An 18,818-nucleotide genomic window follows, 5' to 3' on the forward strand; every position below is an offset into this window, starting at 1 on the left:
GGACAGGAGGCGGGGGGGGAGGGGTGTACTGGTACCGGTGGTCACATCCCCTCACCCCTTTTAAAAAAAAAAAAAAAGTATCTCAATCCCCTCCCCCAGCTCCTCAGCGTGCTGCCTTTGGAATTGGTTGTGTTAGTTGCCAAGTATGTGGCTACTGCATCTGCCCCCCCCCCACACCCCCTCTGTGGGGGGCTCTAGCACTGATGGTTTATCCCCACCCCCACACACTCTCACACTCCCTGGGGGGGGGCAGGGGAGCCCCACCCATGCCCGATGCCCGCCTCTCCGCCCCCCCCCCCCCCCCCCGGATCCGCCAGCTTTAAATAACCACTTGCGGGGGCAACGTCTGGATTTCCTCCTGGTTTGGGGAGGGCCCTCCTATTGCCCCTCCCCCTTTTCAGCTGGGGGGGCTCGGATCCCCCCCCCGAAACTTAGACCTCCTTTTTCAAAACGGTTACGCTTCCCCCGGCTCCTCCCATGGGGGGGAAGGGGCGGGGCTTCGCTCAGCAGGGCAGCGGTTCTACCTGTGGATCGGGGAAGGGGTGGGGGGCACCCTGGTCCGTTTCCTCCGTGCCCCAAGGAGAGGGGTGTCTGGCCAATCACCCCCTCCCCCCCCATACGGGGTGCACGTGATCAGCTCCACTTTGGGGGTTTGAGGGATGTGGTGGGGCGGGCTGGCAGTGGGGGGATGCCCTCCCGGATTTTGGCAGCTGGGGGAGGTGGGCGGTGGCATCCTCTCTGTGGGGCGGCTGTTGGGGGGCGGCAGGCCACCCTTTCTTTTGATACTTGAAACCTTCCCCCCCCCACCGGCTAACGCGTTACTTGAATCGTAGCTATAGATTCTGCCGTCGGAGGCGAAAGACACAAAGGAAAAGGTATTTCCCTCCCTTCCCACGTTTTTGTTTCTGTTCAGTGTTTAAAGGCCAAGGAAATGTCGGGGGGGGGTCGTCCCCCCAATCTCCTGGGGCGTAATCCCCCCCGCCCCCCAGCAGGGTCTTTTTGACTTTGCCCTTCCAGTGGGGGGGCGATCGGGCAGTGCTGGGGGGCAGCGTAGGTCTGGTGGCGGGGGATCCCTCAGTCTGACGGGGATGTCTGTGGGGCTTGACGGGGGACCCTCAAGGTTGGGTCTGTTTTCGGGCGCCCCCCCCCATCAGTTGGGACTCTGGCTGTAAAGGGTTAAGAGGAATCTGGGGGGTGGTGTTCCCATATAGCTCCCCTCCCCATCAGTAACTCCCCGTTCCTGTCCAGTTCTTCCTGTTCCTTTGAGCATCACCCACTCCATGCGGACCCAGGTGTCGGGCCACTTCCCGGCCTTTCCTCCTGGTGGGGCTGGGGCTTGGATAACCCTTCCTCCCTCCCCAGGAGCTGGGGGGGAGTCCCCGCTTCCAGCCTGGCTCTGCGGTAGATGTAAGCGGATGTTTTTGTGGAGAATACCTCAGGTTTAAAGCAAAGAAAGTGGAAATATTAGAGAGAAAACCCCGCCAGGCACGTTGGGCTAACCACTGCTGCTATGGGGGCGGCGGGGGGGACGACAGAGTGGGGGGTATTGGGAAGGTCAGTCGGACAGATGGGTCACAGGGATGGACGGGGCGATCCCACGGAGGGATCCCCCAGACAGACGGACACACCGCGATCCCGCAGACAGACATCCTACAGCCGGAGAGATTCCCTCCGAACCGAGACAGACCTCCCCAGGGCGCGAGCCGTCCCCTACCCGGAGACGCAAACATATCCCCGGCCCGGCCCTGATTCGCACCCACCTTCCTCCTCGGGTAACCGGGGCGCCCACGGATCCCCTCCCACCCATTTCCCCCGGGAGCCGAACACCCAGCTCCACCTTCCGCGGGGCGGCGGGGGGCCCACCCTAAAGACGAGTCTCTCCCCTCGCTGTGCTGGGAATTGCGTCTGCCGTGCGAGCTGCAGCCACTAGATGGCGACAGCCTTCTCGCGCGTTTCCAGGGCCCCGCCCCGCCCTGCCCCCAACTTCCCTCTAGCCTGACTCCAACCCCAGCCAAGGACCAAAGTTTTCCCTTTTCCCCCCACCCTCCCTGGGCTTCAGAAGTAACCAGTCTCTCCTCCCCCCCCCACCCCCCTCCCCAGTTCTCCTGCGGGCCAGCCACTCCGTGAGCGCGCCCCTCTCTGAGCCCCGCCAGCCGCTCAGAGCGAGGGCGGACCGGACGAACACGACTCCGATCCTGACTTCAGGGGTTCTGCGTTGGGCTCTACTGTTTGCCATACAAAAAAAAAAAAATCAAAAAAAGAAATTGTGGTTTTGGTCTTAAGCCTGTTTATATTTCTCCCCCCTTCCATTTTCTTCCCCAAAAAATGCAAAATAAAACGGTTGTTTTTTTTATTATTTTATTTTAATTTTTTATGGTTTTTTTTTTTTCTTTACGTTGCTGGAAAAAAATATTGTTTTGGTTTTTTTTTTAAAATATTTCAGGTTTTTTGTTTTCTACTTTTCTGGTTTAGCTTGGTTCTTGGGTGGGGGGGGCACTCGCAGACTAGATTGGGGACAGGTGCCGCCCAGACCCCAGCCAGGATCGGGGACGCTCTTGGGTTGGGCATTGCGGGGCCCCCACTGCACAAAGCTAGTCCCTGCCCCGAGGGGCTCACAGCCCCGCTAGATAAAGTCCAACTTGTTATGAGAACATATTTTGCCAGGCCCTTCGTAATTATAGTCCGTCTCTTTAATCTAACAGACATCCCCTTCGATACCCATCCATCCACCCCGCCCCAAAGATACCCATCCGTTCCTGTGTCTGTCCATCCCTCCCTGGACATGCCCATCCAGCCTTGTGTAGATCCATCCGTCCGTCTATCCATCTTTTCCTTTAGATACCCACCCATCCAACCCTTTAGATATGTACCCAACCATCCCTAGAGATACCCTCTCTCCCCTCCCCCCCCATATGTATCTATTAGGGCTGTTGATTAATCGCAATTAACTCAAAAAAATAAATTGCAATTAATTGCAGGTTTAATCGCACTGTTAAACAATAGAATACCCATTGAAATGTATTAAATATTTTTTGATTTTTTTCTACATTTTTAAATATATTAATTGCGATGACCGTACAGAATTCAAAGTGTACAGGGCTTACTTTATTATTTATTACAAATATTTGCACTGTAGAAGTGATAAAAAATAGTATTTTTCAATTCACTTTGTACATGTACTGTAAGGCAATCTCTTTATCGTGAAAGTGCAACTTAGAAATATTTTTTGTTACATAACTGCACTCAAAAACAAAACAACGTAAAACTTTAGAGCCTACAAGTCCACTCAGTCCTACGTCCTGGTCAGCCAATCGCTCAGACAAACAAGTTAGTTTCCATTGACGGGAGATAATGCTGCCGCCTTCTTATTTACAATGTTTACAACATTTACAGATACACTAAACGTTCGTATGTCCCTTCATGCTTCGGCCACCGTTCCGGAGGGCATGCTTCCATGCTGATGATGCTCATTAAAAAAATAACGCATTAATTACATTTGTGATACAGCTCTCCCCCAAGGAGTTCAATGGCTCCAGCTCTGTTTTACCCGCATTCTGCCGTATATTTCATGTTATAGCAGTCTCGGACGATGACCCAGCACATGCTGCTCATTTTAAAAACACTTTCGCAGCAGATTTGACAGAACGCAAAGAAGGTGCCAGTGTGAGATTTCTAAAGATCGCTACAGCACTCGACCCAAGGCTTAAGAATCGGAAGTGCCTTCCAAAATCAGAGAGGGACGAGGTGCGGAGCATGCTTTCAGAAGAGTTAAGAGCAACCCGCTAATGCGGAAACTATGGAACCCGAACCATCATAAACAAAAATCAACCTTCTGTTGGAGTCAGATGATGAAAATGAACGTGCGTCGAACATGCTTTGGATCGTTATCAAGCCGAACCCACCGTCGTCAGCACGGACACGTCCTCCGGAACGGTGGTTGAAGCATGAAGGGACACGTGAATCTTAGCGTATCTGGCATGTAAATATCTTGTGACACCGGCTACAATACTGCCATGAGAACACCTGTTCTCACTTTCAGGTGATGTAAATAAGAAGAGGGCAACATTATCTCCTGTGGATGTAACCAATCTTGTTTGTCTGAGCGATTGGCTGAACAAGAAGTAGGACTGAGTGGACTTGTAGGCTCTAAAGTTTTACACTGTTTTATTTTTGAATGTGGAATGTTTGTGTTTTAAATATTTTTGTACACAAGTCTACATTTGTAAGTTCAACTTCCATGATAGAGTTTGCATCACAGTACTTGTAGGAGGTGAATTGAAAAATACTATTTCTTTTGGTTTTTACAGGGCAAATATTTGTAATAAAAATAAATATAAAGTGAGCACTGTCGACTTTGTATTCTGTGTTGTCATTGACATTAATATTTGAAAATGTAGAAAATATCCAAAAATATTAAATGGTATTCTACTGTTGTTTAACAAGACAACTAATTGCGTGTTTAATTGGGATTAATATTTTTAATTCCTTGACAGCCCTAGTATCTATCTATTCACATCCCCATACCTATTTATCTATCTACCCATCTACTCAACCCTGTATATAGCTACCTATCAGTCTACCCCCCACCCATCCCCATATCTGGCCACCCCCATACATACATCTACAGTTCCAGAGCATTGTGACCTCTTGTTGGTGACTTGGGTGTCGAAGGCAAGGCCGGCCTCTCACCCTACAAACTCTGAGCTCTCGGCAGAAATCACTAAGTGAACTTCTCTGGGCTGGGCTATGTAGGAGATGAAAGGACATGGCCTCATGGTTCCTCTACCCTTCCACCTCTGAAATCCTTAAAGAGCCTCTGAGCCCTGTGGACTTTCCCTGACCTTGGCTGGGAAATTGGCTTGAGCCTAGAGAACAATTTGCACTCTTCCCTGAAGGAATAGAAACTTTGCCCTGATCAGCCAAGGCTTCCCTGAAACTGGACTAGGTGGGTTTGAGCTGGAGAAGCCCCTCATCGACTGTAAGGAATATTAATAAACACAATTTCCCTTAAATCTATTTGAGATGCCCATTTTATAGATGGGTAAATGGCCTAACACTGGTTGATGTGCAAATTACTTTGGCAGAGTCTCACTTGGAACCCAGGAGTCCTGGGTGAGTCCTCTCACCCACTAGACCCCCCCCCTCCCCTTCCAGAGCTGGGGATGGAAGACGGTTGGGATGCAAGTTTCCCAGGAGGCTCAACTTTCATTATTAAACCTCAGACTCTCAAGGCTGGGCCCAGCCCTCTGCCTCCCCGGTACCAGAACCCCATGTCCCGGCACCAGCCGCAGGACGGTTACATCCCAGGAGCTCCAGTCGATACTCTGAGCAGCGGTGTGTCTCTCCTCATCCATCCATCTCATCATGTCTGTCCAGTTCTCCCTTCCTCCATCCACGTAAATATCCATAGCCAGCTCCTCATATACCCCCAACTCTATTCTACCCTCCCACCCCATCTATCCATCCATCCCCCCCTTGTACATACCCACCTGTCTCCTTCTGTACCCACCCCGCTCCCATCTCCCCACCCGTCCATCCACACCCCAGACATACCCACCAGCCTCCTCATGTACCCACCAACCTCCTATCTCCCCACCCATCTATCCAACCATGCTGCATTGTACATACCCACCTCTCTCCTTATGTACCCTCCCCACCCATCTATCCATTCATCCACCCCCGTACATACCCACCCGCCTCCTTATCTACCCACCCCCGCCCATCTCCCCACCCATCTATCCATCCATCCACCCCCGTACACACCCACCAACCTCCTTAACTACCCACCAACCTCCCATCTATCCATCCATCCATCCATCCATGCCCCTACATACCCACCAACCTCATCTCCCCACCTACCTCCCATCTATCCATCCATCCACCCCCTACATACCCACCAACCTCCTTATCTACCCGCCCATCTCCCCACCCATCTATCCATCCATCCACCCCCGTACACACCCACCAACCTCCCATCTCCCCACCCATCTATCTATCCATCCACCCCCGTACACACCCACCAACCTCCCATCTCCCCACCCATCTATCCATCCATCCACCCCCGTACACACCCACCAACCTCCCATATCCCCATCCATCCATCCCCCGTACATACCCACCAACCTCATCTCCCCACCTACCTCCCATCTATCCATCCATCCACCCCCTACATACCCACCAACCTCCTTATCTACCCACCTACCTCCCATCTCCCCACCCATCCATCCACCCCCCCCATACATACCCATCAACCTCCCATCTCCCCATCCATCCACCCCTCGCTTCATACCTGCCCACCTCTCATCTGCCCCCCACCTACCCACCCACCCCATCGATATCTCTTCACCCCAGGCAGTCCCTCTTTCTCTCTGTCGGACCCTTGGCCGCACTCGGGTGGAGCCTGCGGGGGGCGCTCGTGGGGCGGGGGCGGGGGCGACGCGCCCGAGACCCCCCAGCCCAGGCAGCGCGCTGCGCCCCGGGGTGCTCGGCGCGGGGCGGGGTGTCCCCAGCGGAAGCCCCGCGTCTCTCCCGCCCCTCCCCCCTCCAGCGGCCGCTTCCCCTTTAAAAACTCCGCCCGGGACAGCCGAGTCCGGCTGGTCCCGCCCCGCCCGGCCCGGCCCTTCCCTTCCCTTCCCTTCCCCCGCCGCGGCTGCCGGAGCCGCGCACCCGGGCATCGGCTGCGAGCGCCCCAGGTTCTAGCCCCGCTTCCCCGGAACCCCCCGGGCCCTTCCCTCTGCTCCCCGCCTTCCGGGATAGCGCCCCGGGCACTCCCCGCTTGGACCTCCTAGGACAGGGACACCCCCCGATCCCGGCTCCCCCAGCCCCTTCCTGCAGGTACCCCCCGGGCTCTTCCCTTTGCTGCCCCCCCCGGGCTAGCGCCCCCCCCACCCCGGGCACTCCCCGCTTGGACCTCCTAGGACAGGGACCCCCCCCCCCGATCCCGGGTCTCCCCAGCCCCTTCCTGCAGGTACCCCCCGGGCTCTTCCCTTTGCTGCCCCCCCCCGGGCTAGCGCCCCCCCCCCCACCCCGGGCACTCCCCGCTTGGACCTCCTAAGACAGGGATCCCCCCCCCCGATCCCGGGTCTCCCCAGCCCCTTCCTGCAGGTACCCCCCGGGCTCTTCCCTTTGCTGCCCCCCCCGGGCTAGCGCCCCCCCCACCCCGGGCACTCCCCGCTTGGACCTCCTAGGACAGGGACACCCCCCCCCCGATCCCGGGTCTCCCCAGCCCCTTCCTGCAGGGACCACCCTCCCCCCCGGGCTCTTTCCTTTGCTCCCCCCCGTCCCGGGACAGCGCCCCCGCCCCCGGCACTTCCCCCAGCCACTTTCCCTCCCCCTCCCCACTCACTTCCTGATTCAGCTCCCTACCCTCGCCCCTTCTCTTCCTTTGCCCTCCCCCCCCCCCCCGAACTTCCCCTCTGGCTCCTTCCCCCCAGACAGCCCCCCCCCACCCCCTCCATCCCCTTCTCCGCGGATCCCCTCCCCTGGTGATCCCTGCCCATGGAGGTCTCTGCAGTCCCATCCCCCCACTGGTTCCCCCTTCCTTGACCAGGGCATCCCGGTGCCCCCCTTTCCCCTCCCCTGCCTGAGGTCTCCCCCCGCCCCATACTTCCCTCAAGTTTCCCCTGCCTTTTCCCCTCGGCAATCTGTGACCTCCCCCACAGTCTGCCTGTCCCCCCTCACCCCCTCCCTGCTCCTCTCTCTCTTCCTGTCTTTCCCACCCCCACCCCCCTCTTGCCTGGGTGCTCCCTGGTCTCCCCTCCCCACCGAGTGGGGGATCTGAGGCCTCGCCACCCAGGTCCGATGAAGGCCGGCGGGGGCGCCGAGGGCGAGGGGGAGCTGGGAGGCGAGGGGGAGCGGGAGCCCTTGAACCCCGAGGCGGCGGACACGCTGGGGGTCTCCCCCACCTACCGGGAGTTCGTCCGCCACAGTTACCTGGAGCTGATGGGGGCCAACCAGCACTCGCTGCATGCCCTCAACTGGCGCCGGCTTTACCTCAGCCGGGCCAAGCTCAAGGCCTCAAGCCGCACCTCGGCCCTGCTCTCCGGCTTCGCCATGGTGAGCGAACCCAGGCGTCCTGGCTCCCAACCCCCCCTGCTGTAACCCACTGGACCCCACTCCCCTCCCAGAGCCGGGGATGGAACCCAGGAGTCCTGGCTCCCAACCCCCGCTGCTCTAACCCACTAGACCCCACTCCCCTCCCAGAGCTGGGGAGAGAACCCAGGCGTCCTGGCGAGCTGTAGCTGTGTTTGGGGGGTCATGGGAGGCTAGAGCCGGGGGCTGGGAGCCAGGAGGACTGTCGCCCAGGCCCAGATCTGCCCCTCCCCCTCCAGCTAGCCTGGCAACCTCCTTTCCTTCCCCTCCCGGCCACGGCCACTGGGCCCACGTGTTAATTGTGGTTAATTGACCCCAGGGCGGTGGGGATGAGACACCGACACAGACCTGGCAACAAGATGAGACAGCTCTTCCCCCCCCCAGCTCTGCCGGGACCCCTCACTCTCGACCCGCAGCCCCCTGCCAGCCCAGCCCTGCCAGTGCCCCTCACTCCTGACCCGCAGCCCCCTGCCAGCCCAGCCCTGGATCCCTGATCTTTCCCCTTCAAGGCCCTCCTGTCTCTCTGTGAAGATAATTTTGCTTCCATCCAGCTCCGTCCCCAGGAACCGCAGCCACTGATGAGGCTTCGGGGGGTGGAATCTGGAATCTACCGCTGCAGCCTGGGAATGGGGCATGGAGCCTCTCCCCTCTAGGGGGCACCAGCTCTTATCCAGCCCCCTGGGTGGCCTTGTCGGTTTGTTGGCCAGTTGCTGTGGCTGTGTTAATTCGATTGGGGAGGCCTGACCTCCGATTCCCAGCCTGCGCCCAGTCTGGGAAACACACAGGGGCCGGATCCCCTCCAGTAGGGGGCAGCGCTGCCCACACAACCCCTCTCCCAGAGTCAGGGATAGAACCCAGGAGTCCTGGCTCCCCGGTCCGTAGTCTGGCGTCCTGTTTACTCCCCTCTTGCCCGAGGGTGGGGTTGGGTCAATCTGGAGTGGTGACCGCAATGGCACTGTGAGGGTTAACTGCCCCCTCTGGAAGCTGCCCTCTCCCTTTTGGGGGCTGGACTGAAGGGCCCAGGGTGGCAGATCTCTCCCCCACCTTGCCCACTGCCCCCCCCCCCCCGGGCTTAATTCCTGGCAGTGTCTCCCACTGGTACTGCCCCATGAATGTGACCCACCCCCCTTCCCTCCGTCCCTGCTTCACCCAGTGCCCGCAGGCTGGGCCGGGCTCTGAGACCCACTTCATGCCCCCTGCCAACCCCTCCCCCCTACGCTCCGAGCCCAACCCCTGCACCCCTTGAACGCAAACTTTCTTATGCTGCCCTCCTGCCTCCATTCCCCCTGCCCGAGACAGCATTAAACACAGTGACTGAGCTGTCGGAGCCTGGGAAATATTTGGTGTTTGCTGAGCCCGCCCTGCACCCCAGAGCAGCTGGGAAAGGAGCCCTGCTGGAATTTGGTTCCAGCTGTGATGTGCTCAAGGAGTGGGGGAGGGGGACCTGGGGCCTTTCCCCTCCAGGGGGAGCTGGCTGCGATCCCGTCCCAGGGCAGGGGGTGGGGAATGGGGCCTGGGGCCTTTCCCCTCCAGGGGGAGCTGGCTGTGATCCCGTCCCGGGGCAGGGGGTGGGGAATGGGGCCTGGGGCCTTTCCCCTCCAGGGGGAGCTGGCTGCGATCCCGTCCCGGGGAATGGGGCCTGGGGCCTGTCCCCTCCAGGGGGAGCTGGCTGTGATCCCGTCCCGGGGCAGGGGGTGGGGAATGGGGCCTGTCCCCTCCAGGGGGAGCTGGCTGTGATCCCGTCCCGGGGTGGGGAATGGGGCCTGGGGCCTTTCCCCTCCAGGGGGAGCTGGCTGTGATCCCGTCCCGGGGCAGGGGGTGGGGAATGGGGCCTTTCCCCTCCAGGGGGAGCTGGCTGTGATCCCGTCCCGGGGCAGGGGGTGGGGAATGGGGCCTTTCCCCTCCAGGGGGCACGGGCTCTGACCCGGGCCCAGGGCCGGGGGGGGGGGGGTGGGCTGGCTGGCTCCCGCGAGGGCTGACGCTGTCTCCGGCGCCCCCTGCAGGTGGCGATGGTGGAGGTGCAGCTGGAGAAGTACGACTACCCACGGGGGCTGCTGATCGCCTTCAGCGCCTGCACGACGGTGCTGGTGGCCGTGCACCTCTTCGCCCTCATGGTCAGCACCTGCATCCTGCCCAACATCGAGGCCGTCAGCAACATCCACAACCTCAACTCAGTCAACGAGTCGCCCCACGAGCGCATGCATCGCTACATCGAGCTGGCCTGGGGCTTCTCCACCGCCCTGGGCATCTTCCTCTTCCTCACCGAGGTGGTGCTCATCTGCTGGGTCAAGTTCATGCCCGTGGGCCGCGGCGGCTGGGACGCCGCCGTGGCCTCCACCGTCATCATGGTGCCGGTGGGGGTGGTGTTCGTGGTGTTCGCCCTCCACTTCTACCGCTCGCTGGTGAGCCACAAGACCGACCGGCACCAGCAGGAGCTGGAGGAGCTCAGCAAGATTAAGTACCAGCTGGACGGGGAGGCGACCGGGGTGCAAACTGTGTGAGGCCGGATCCGGGGCGCCCCCTCCCCCCCCACTCCTGACCGCAGGGGGTGCCTGGAGCGGGCTGCTGCCCCGGGGATGGCCGGAAGACATTCGCGGCTCCCCCACACCCCGAGCGGAGGCTGCGTGAGCCGGACAGGAGAGACGGCGGCTGGCTGGGGGATGATCCACAGCTGGGGGCGTTCTCCGCCGTCTTCTCCTCCTTCCTCTGCTGCTTTTGGGCTGGGTTTTCCGTACCACGCCGCCCCAATCGTGGGGGAAGTGGGGCTGGTTTCTCCGGCCCGACCGGGCAGTGCCCAGGAGATGCCAGCTGGGCGAACCGCTCCCTGTCCCCTCTCCTTCCTGTGCTTCCCCTGCTGGGGCTGTGGTAATGGGCTCGCGGTGGTGGGGAGGGGGGTGCTGTGTGGGGCACGCCGGTACTGATCGGGGGAATGTATAGCCACTGATAGGACCAAGCTGGGGTCTGCAGTGGGGCATACGCCCAGATCTGGGGCTCGCCCACCCGTCAGGTACAGCGGGCCCAGAGCTGGGGGTAGATGCCGGGGTGTTGTTCTCAACCTCGTTGCCTCTGCGCTGCCCCCTAGTGGGGGATCTCCGCAACGACGGCCTCTCCAGCCTTCGGTGGCTATGGGAGTGGGGCGCTTGTCCCAGAGGCACCTGGGCTGGGGGCCAGCCAACCCCCCAGCCCTGGCCCCCAGCCAACCCCCCAGCCCTGTCCTGGAGGGGGAAGGCCCCGTGTCCCCCTGAGCCAGCCAGTCCCAGCTGGGTTGGAGCCTGTGTCCTTTTCCCCACTCGTCATTAAATAGAATTAGTGACTCACTAGCTGATCTCGCGACTTTTGCTCTCTAGCTACGGCCAAGTGCCCCACTGCAGAGAACAAAACGGTAGCTACCATTAATGTAGGCCCTCTGATAATATGGTCCATACCCTGTCCCTAAAGGAGCCAGCAGAAGGCAACACCCATTGCTAAACCAAAACAAAAGCCAGCTCTGTAGGACCTATAATGTGTCTTGTGCTTCGTTTCTATCAGCCGGGAACAGGTACTTTAGCAGAGCAAAACAGACTATATTTTTGTAGGACCTACGATATGTGGTGTTGTCTGTGGATGGAAGGGGAGCATATCTTGCTTTGCCGAATCAGTGTTTTTGGCAGGACCTGTAATAATGTGGTGGTGCAGTTCCAGCCAGCTGCTTAACTGAAACAGCCAGTCAGTGGGGGTTTTGGTTTTTTTTCTTTTTTGTTTTTGTTTTGGTAGGGCCTATAATATGTTGTCACAGATTCAGCCAATGAGCGGGCAAGTAGCTTAATGGAAACAAACTGCCAGTGCTTTGTGTAGGGCCCACAATATTGTGTACTCCGCCCTGCGGGGCGGTGAGCAGAAATGTGTGTCTTAGCCGGAAGGACAGAACCATGTGCAAGAGATACTGAGAAATTAATATATGCAGAGCAATTCACAGCCATACTGCGGTGCCTTATCATCACCAGCAGCCTGGTACTGGGAGGGGAGTGGGGTCTGGGGGTCAGAGCCGGGCGGTGCCTGTTCCCTCTGATGCCGACAGTTCGATCCCGCGCCGGGGATGGTGGCTGGCTCCAGCCCCCTGGGCTCTGCTGGTGGATTTTCTGGTATTTTTGCGCCTGTCATTTTTTGTCAGTTTGTAAATAAACGATTGTCTTTGGCAAAGGGCCTGGCTGGGGACACTTATTTGCATGGGCAGCCCTGGAGCGATTGTAGACACAGGTGGTTCTCTGGAGGCAAAGCAGTTTCTGCCTAACAGCTGGACCCACATGCATGGCCCCAGCTCCCTCCACCAGAGGGGCTGAGAGCCAGGACTCCTGGGTTCTCCCCCCGGCTCTGGGACAGGGGTGGGGTCTGGTGGGTTAGAACTAGGGAGTTGGGAGCCAGGACTCCTGGGTTCGCTCCCCAGTTCTGGCAGGGGCATGGGGGTTATTGCGTTAGAGCAGGGGGCACCTGCATCTCCCCCACTCGAAGACAGGCTGAGCCCTGAGTTGGGACAGACTCTGTTGATGGCCCTGATCCAGAATAAACATTTACCCAGCCTTGAAATATTTACACTGCTCGCCAGAGAGGGAGGGGCAAGCTGGGCCCAGGGCCAGAGCGAGATGAGGGCCTGGGAAAGGGAGCCCAAAGGGCCAGGCTGCCTCAGAGTCTGGGATGGGAGGGCCAGAGGTGGAGCAGATGTTGGCATCCCTGCCTCACCCAGCAGGGGGTGCTGTGAGGAGCAGGGCAGGAGCTCTGGCTGTGCGGGGAGCTCCTCGCTACTCCAGGCCCGGCCTCTCCCAGCAACGGGGTGTCGGTGAGACTCAGGGAAGGGCAGGCTTAGGGTGTGTGCCTGGTTTTAGGGACGCCATGAACCGAAACCCCCAGGGCTGAACTCAGGTCTGGGCTCGTCAGGGGTGGAGAAAACGAATTAACAGCTGTTCAGTGTGAAACTTTAGCTGGGGAATGGGACACGGGCCCTTTTCCTTGTAGGGGGTCCCAGCTCCCATCTGGCCCCAGGGTGAGGAATGGGCATGGGGCCTTTCCCTTCTAGGGGTGCCAACTCCCATCCTACCCTCTGACTGGGAACCAACTGTCTCCAAGACAGAGGTAACCCCAAAGGACAGAACAGTTGGTAGGTAGGGAGCTAGTTTTAAGCTAGGTCTGAAATATCTGGGTAACTGCTGCCCTCTGGTGGGGGAAATGAGTCAATTACACCAGGGGATTGTAGAGGTGACCTGCAACAAGGGAAATCAAATGCCGGGTTGCTATTAGTTATTTCTACTTCATCTCGTTCTTCTCACTCCCTGTTTCCTGCGGGCCCTGACTGAGATCAGGATCCTTGTCCCAGCGAGCTCGCGTTCAAAATAGACAAGGGCAGGATCATTCTTCTCGCTTCATAGATGGGGAAACTGAGGCCCAGAGAGATTCAGTGATTGGCCCAAAGTCCCAGAGGGAGGCTGCGGCTGAGATGGGCATAGAACCCAGCCATCCAGAGCCTGTCTGGTGTCTTAACCACAAGAACGACCGTCACAATGTGTTAGCATAGGGTCACCAGATGTCCCGATTTTATAGGGACAGTCCTGATATTTGGGGCTTTTTCTTATATAGGCACCTATTACCCGCCACCCCCATCCCGATTTTTCACATTTGCTATCTGGTCATCCTATGTTTGTGTATTTTTTTTTTTTACTTCTTTCCTCTACATACACAAGCCCTGAAGGAGTTTTGTAATTCATGTCACTTTAGTCTTGGAACAAACTGTACTTTGCCTACCTCGGTTGGCTGGGAGTCTCCTAGGAGTCCCCGGAGATGTGGATCAGGTCTGTCACAGCCTTAAATTGAAACCATGTTGGGTATTTCACATAACAAACTTTTCCCACCAATGGTTGGCAGGTGCTTGAGTTAAATAGGGAGGTTAGGAAAGGACAAAGACTATTAAGTGGCCTTTATAAGCGGCTGGTTAGGAGGGTTAATAAGGGGGCATGGCCTTCTCCATCTATGCTCCATCCACTTTTATACGGCAACAAGTCTCATTTATACACGTGGTGGAATCTGCTGGGGCAGGGGTATCTGTGGGGGCTATCTGCGTATTGTCCTCGTGCAATGATAATATGCCCATTGGTGGCAGATCTTGGGTACAAGGGGTTTATAACCCAACCCCCTTAATAAAGATGAGCAGGACCCAGAATGTAGCTTGCTGCCTTTCAATGCTAGCGGGCGTCAAAGGGGACTGGTGTAACGTGTAAATTGAGGAGGAGAGTAGCTGGGAGCACCTAATGCATCTCCTTGCACTCAACACTATGTTGACCCCTTGTGGCAACGACACAGCAGGGGTGTGCATTGAGGTCAGTAGATTCAACACTTGTGAAAACTACATATGGAAATATATTGAACCATTTGTAATTAAATGCGGCCTCCTCCTCTAAATGTGAATGGGTGGGGCTGATTAAAGAAATAGGGAGAATCGGTGGTAATTAATCGTTTTGAAAGTGCTTCCGACTATCAAAAGATAGGTCAGAGGATGCAAAATACGTCCCAGAGGACACAAGATAGGTCTCAAGAGGTTGTAATTGAGCCTATGGAAGGGCACGAGCAGATTCAACAGACTCACCCATCTCCTTTATCAAGTAGATGACAATTATCAGCCTTGATAAATTGGCATTTTATTTGGCTTCTTATGAGATTTTGGATGGTTTTATTAATGACTTAGATTTATTTCAATTAATTGACAATGAAGAAAGTGCTGAAGGCGAGTCACTGGCTTTTTATTGCCTTCCTGGAAGGGTGGGTGGGAATATCAGGCGATTGATTAGCTATCTAGATTCCACACAATTTATCCATGGGCTTAAAAAAAGTTAGTGACGTAGCGGTTGAATTTCTGCTCTCCGAAGTTGTGTAACTTAATTAATTTATTCTGAAACCTTAAATAATTTACTTAATGATTTTTCTACCCTGTAACGAAAGTGCTGGCAGCGGATGAGAAAGTAGTTTTTTTCCTTCTTCCTCTCATCATTACTTGGCTCCAGCTGTAGTTGGCTTTAGCAGGTTCGGCATAACCCTTAAAATTAAATAATTATATTATGTTAATCCAGGATCTGATTCCTCTCCTACTCGTGACTCTTTAAAATTATTTATTTTAATGTATTGTAATTTGTTGCACGCTGTGGCAAAAGTGCGGTAGACAAATCAATCCCTTAGGATTCCCCCAGCCACTGGAACTAGCTGTGATTTCGCTACTGCAGATTCAATCCTGTGATATCCAATTACTCCCTTTTAAATAATATTATCTAATCCATGGACTCACTTGCCTCCCTCTCATTCTCCTCTAGCATTGTAATTCGTTACTTTAATGTATTTAAATTTCTTCTATTTCAGAGTGAAAGTGGAAGGTAAGAATAACTGTATCCCTCCCGTCTATGGAACCAGCTGGCAAGTTGCCAAAGCAGATTAAATACTTGAACCTCCCATTACTTTCCACACAAATAATTTGGTGATTGTTTTTGGAGGATGGGGTCATTTTCGTCCTATTGGCTCCGTTATTACAGTGTAAACAATATCGTAAAATTAATCCACTGTATTCAATCATATGACGAAACTGCTGTGTACAAATGAACGAGTAGGTTTCCCCTCCCTTCCTTGGTACTAGATAGAATTTCCTTTGGCAAAATTGTATTTCTCAGTCTCCTATTTCCCCAATATAAAATATGATATATGGGGGGGGGTGTCTCATTCCTTTTATTGGCTTTCCTACAATTGTGCACTAAATTATTAAAATATATTTAAATGTATTCCTTCCGATGGCGAAAGTGCAGAGTTTGAATAATCCTCATTCCTTTCCAAGGAACAAGTTATGATGTTCCCAAAGTAGATTCGATCCCTGCCTCTCCCATTCTCCCCTCTAAAAAAGTAGTGTGAGCCGAGAAGGGGTGGGACAGGGATCATCTACCTCCTGTTGCCTTGTCTATGCCGGTGTAATCAAATATTTCGATTATTTAAATAGAATCCATGGCCATGGCGAAAGTGCTGGAGGCAAATAACACTCTCCTCCCCTACCTGTGAGTTCGCCAGACCGGATTCGTTCTCTAAACATTCAAGTCTCTCCCCCCGCTTTAAAAATAATATGACGCATCAAGGGTCATGGTTTTACCCGTTACGACTGTAGTAATTGATTACTTAATATTATTTAAATTTATTCCATCCCATGACGAAAGTGCTGAGGTTTTATATTCCTCCTAGGAACTAGCCGCGATTCCACCAAAGCTGATTCAATCCCTATATCTCCAATTATCCTCTTCAAAAAATAGCGCGGTGCATCACGGCGACTCACGTTCTTCCTTTGGCCTCCCCGCTACGTTGCGATTCATTATGTAAATATATTTAAATTTATGCCATTCCGTGGCGAAAATGCGCCTCCTTCTCTTCTGGGCGGCTAGCTGCTGTTTCCTTCGGCGGATTCGTCATCTTTCCCGAGCTGGGGATGAAAAAGAAAAAAAATAATCGTCCCCCAGCACAACGAAAGAGAGAGAGAGGAGGACGGCCTTCCAGCCGGGCCCCACCCGGAGCGGAGGCGAGTCGCTCTAATTTCCTGCGTCGAAAGCGCGGACGCGAACACAGAGAGCCGGTGACAGGAGGGGCGGGGGCAGCGCGAGCCAGCGGGAACTCTCGCGCGAGCCGACGGGACGTCGGCCGTTGGCCCCGCCCCCTCTCCCTGTCTGCGGCGGCGGCGGCGGCGGCAGTGGCGGGCCCCCCCCTGGTCGCCGAGCGAGGAGGCCGCGCGGGCGCGCGCGCGCGCGGGGGGGGAGGGGCCGGGAGCAGCGAGGTGAGAGCGGCGGCGGGGGACGCGCGCGCGCGGAAGGCCGGGGGGGGCGGGGCCGGGCGGCGGGTGAGGAGCGGCGCGCGAGGGGACGGTTACAGCGGGGGGGGGGAGGAAACTGGTGTGGGGGAGGGGAGCTGTGGTCGGGGGCTGGTCGGGTGGGGAGGGAGGCTGGGAGAAGAGGCACTCTAGGAGTGGGGGGAGGGGGGAGCTGAGGTCGGGGGGGGCTGGTCGGATGGGAGGGAGGCTGGGAGAAGAGGCGCTCTAGGAGTGGGGGGAGGGGAGCTGAGGTCGGGGGGGCTGGTCGGGTGGGGAGGGAGGCTGGGAGAAGAGGCGCTCTAGGAGTGGAGGGAGGGGGGAGCTGAGGTCGGGAGGCTGGGAGAAGAGGTGCTCTAGGAGTGGGGGGAGGGGAGCTGAGGTGGGGGGGCTGGTCGGATGGGAGGGAGGCTGGGAGAAGAGGCGCTCTAGGAGTGGGGGGAGGGGAGCTGAGGTGGGGGGGCTGGTCGGGTGGGGAGGGAGGCTGGGAGAAGAGGCGCTCTAGGAGTGGAGGGAGGGGGGAGCTGAGGTCGGGAGGCTGGGAGAAGAGGCGCTCTAGGAGTGGGGGGAGGGGGAGCTGAGGTGGGGGGGCTGGTCGGATGGGAGGGAGGCTGGGAGAAGAGGCGCTCTAGGAGTGGGGGGAGGGGAGCTGAGGTGGGGGGCTGGTCGGGTGGGGAGGGAGGCTGGGAGAAGAGGCGCTCTAGGAGTGGGGGGAGGGGAGCTGAGGTGGGGGGGCTGGTCGGATGGGGAGGGAGGCTGGGAGAAGAGGCGCTCTAGGAGTGGGGGGAGGGGGGAGCTGAGGTCGGGGGGGCTGGTCGGCTGGGGAGGGAGGCTGGGAGAAGAGGCACTCTAGGAGTGGGGGGAGGGGGGAGCTGAGGTCGGGGGGGCTGGTCGGATGGGAGGGAGGCTGGGAGAAGAGGCGCTCTAGGAGTGGGGGGAGGGGAGCTGAGGTGGGGGGCTGGTCGGGTGGGGAGGGAGGCTGGGAGAAGAGGCGCTCTAGGAGTGGGGGAGGGGAGCTGAGGTGGGGGGGCTGGTCGGGTGGGGAGGGAGGCTGGGAGAAGAGGCGCTCTAGGAGTGGGGGGAGGGGAGCTGAGGTGGGGGGGCTGGTCGGGTGGGGAGGGAGGCTGGGAGAAGAGGCACTCTAGGAGTGGGGGGAGGGAGCTGAGGTCAGGGGGGGCTGGTCGGGTGGGGAGGGAGGCTGGGAGAAGAGGCGCTCTAGGAGTGGGGGGAGGGGAGCTGAGGTCGGGGGGGGCTGGTCGGGTGGGGAGGGAGGCTGGGAGAAGAGGCGCTCTAGGAGTGGGGGGAGGGGAGCTGAGGTGGGGGGGCTGGTCGGATGGGAGGGAGGCTGGGAGAAGAGGCACTCTAGGAGTGGGGGGAGGGGGGAGCTGAGGTGGGGGGCTGGTCGGGTGGGGAGGGAGGCTCGGAGAAGAGGCGCTCTAGGAGTGGGGGGAGGGGAGCTGAGGTCGGGGGGGCTGGTCGGATGGGGAGGGAGGCTGGGAGAAGAGGCGCTCTAGGAGTGGGGGGAGGGGAGCTGTGGTCGGGGGGCTGGTCGGGTGGGGAGGGAGGCTGGGAGAAGAGGCGCTCTAGGAGTGGGGGGAGGGGGGAGCTGAGGTCGGGGGGCTGGTCGGATGGGGAGGGAGGCTGGAGAAGAGGCGCTCTAGGAGTGGGGGGAGGGGAGCTGAGGTGGGGGGGCTGGTCGGGTGGGGAGGGAGGCTGGGAGAAGAGGCGCTCTAGGAGTGGGGGGAGGGGGGAGCTGAGGTCGGGGGGGGCTGGTCGGATGGGAGGGAGGCTGGGAGAAGAGGCGCTCTAGGAGTGGGGGGAGGGGAGCTGAGGTCGGGGGGGCTGGTCGGGTGGGGAGGGAGGCTGGGAGAAGAGGCGC

General features: G+C 57.7%; 2 protein-coding genes across 7 annotated transcripts in view; both read left to right on the plus strand.

Moving 5' to 3' along the window:
* The first annotated feature begins 6,469 nt into the window (after nt 1-6,469).
* On the plus strand, nt 6,470-14,523 carry ORAI3 (ORAI calcium release-activated calcium modulator 3). Its single transcript, XM_073346541.2, has 2 exons — nt 6,470-8,055; nt 10,095-14,523. The coding sequence occupies exons 1-2, from the start codon at nt 7,801-7,803 to the stop codon at nt 10,590-10,592; spliced, it is 753 nt and encodes a 250-aa protein (XP_073202642.1). The 5' UTR covers nt 6,470-7,800; the 3' UTR covers nt 10,593-14,523.
* Nucleotides 14,524-16,768: 2,245 nt separating this feature from the next.
* The window catches only part of SETD1A (SET domain containing 1A, histone lysine methyltransferase), a 40,571-nt gene continuing 38,521 nt past the window's right edge, over nt 16,769-18,818 (plus strand). For all 6 annotated transcript variants that reach the window (XR_012159270.2, XM_073346535.2, XM_073346536.2 and 3 more), the window contains exon 1: nt 16,769-16,909. The gene's annotated coding sequence lies outside the window, so the exon portion shown is untranslated. The remainder of the gene's footprint in view (nt 16,910-18,818) is intronic.

Source organism: Lepidochelys kempii, chromosome 6, assembly GCF_965140285.1.
Source record: "Lepidochelys kempii isolate rLepKem1 chromosome 6, rLepKem1.hap1, whole genome shotgun sequence".
Taxonomy (NCBI): domain Eukaryota; kingdom Metazoa; phylum Chordata; order Testudines; family Cheloniidae; genus Lepidochelys; species Lepidochelys kempii.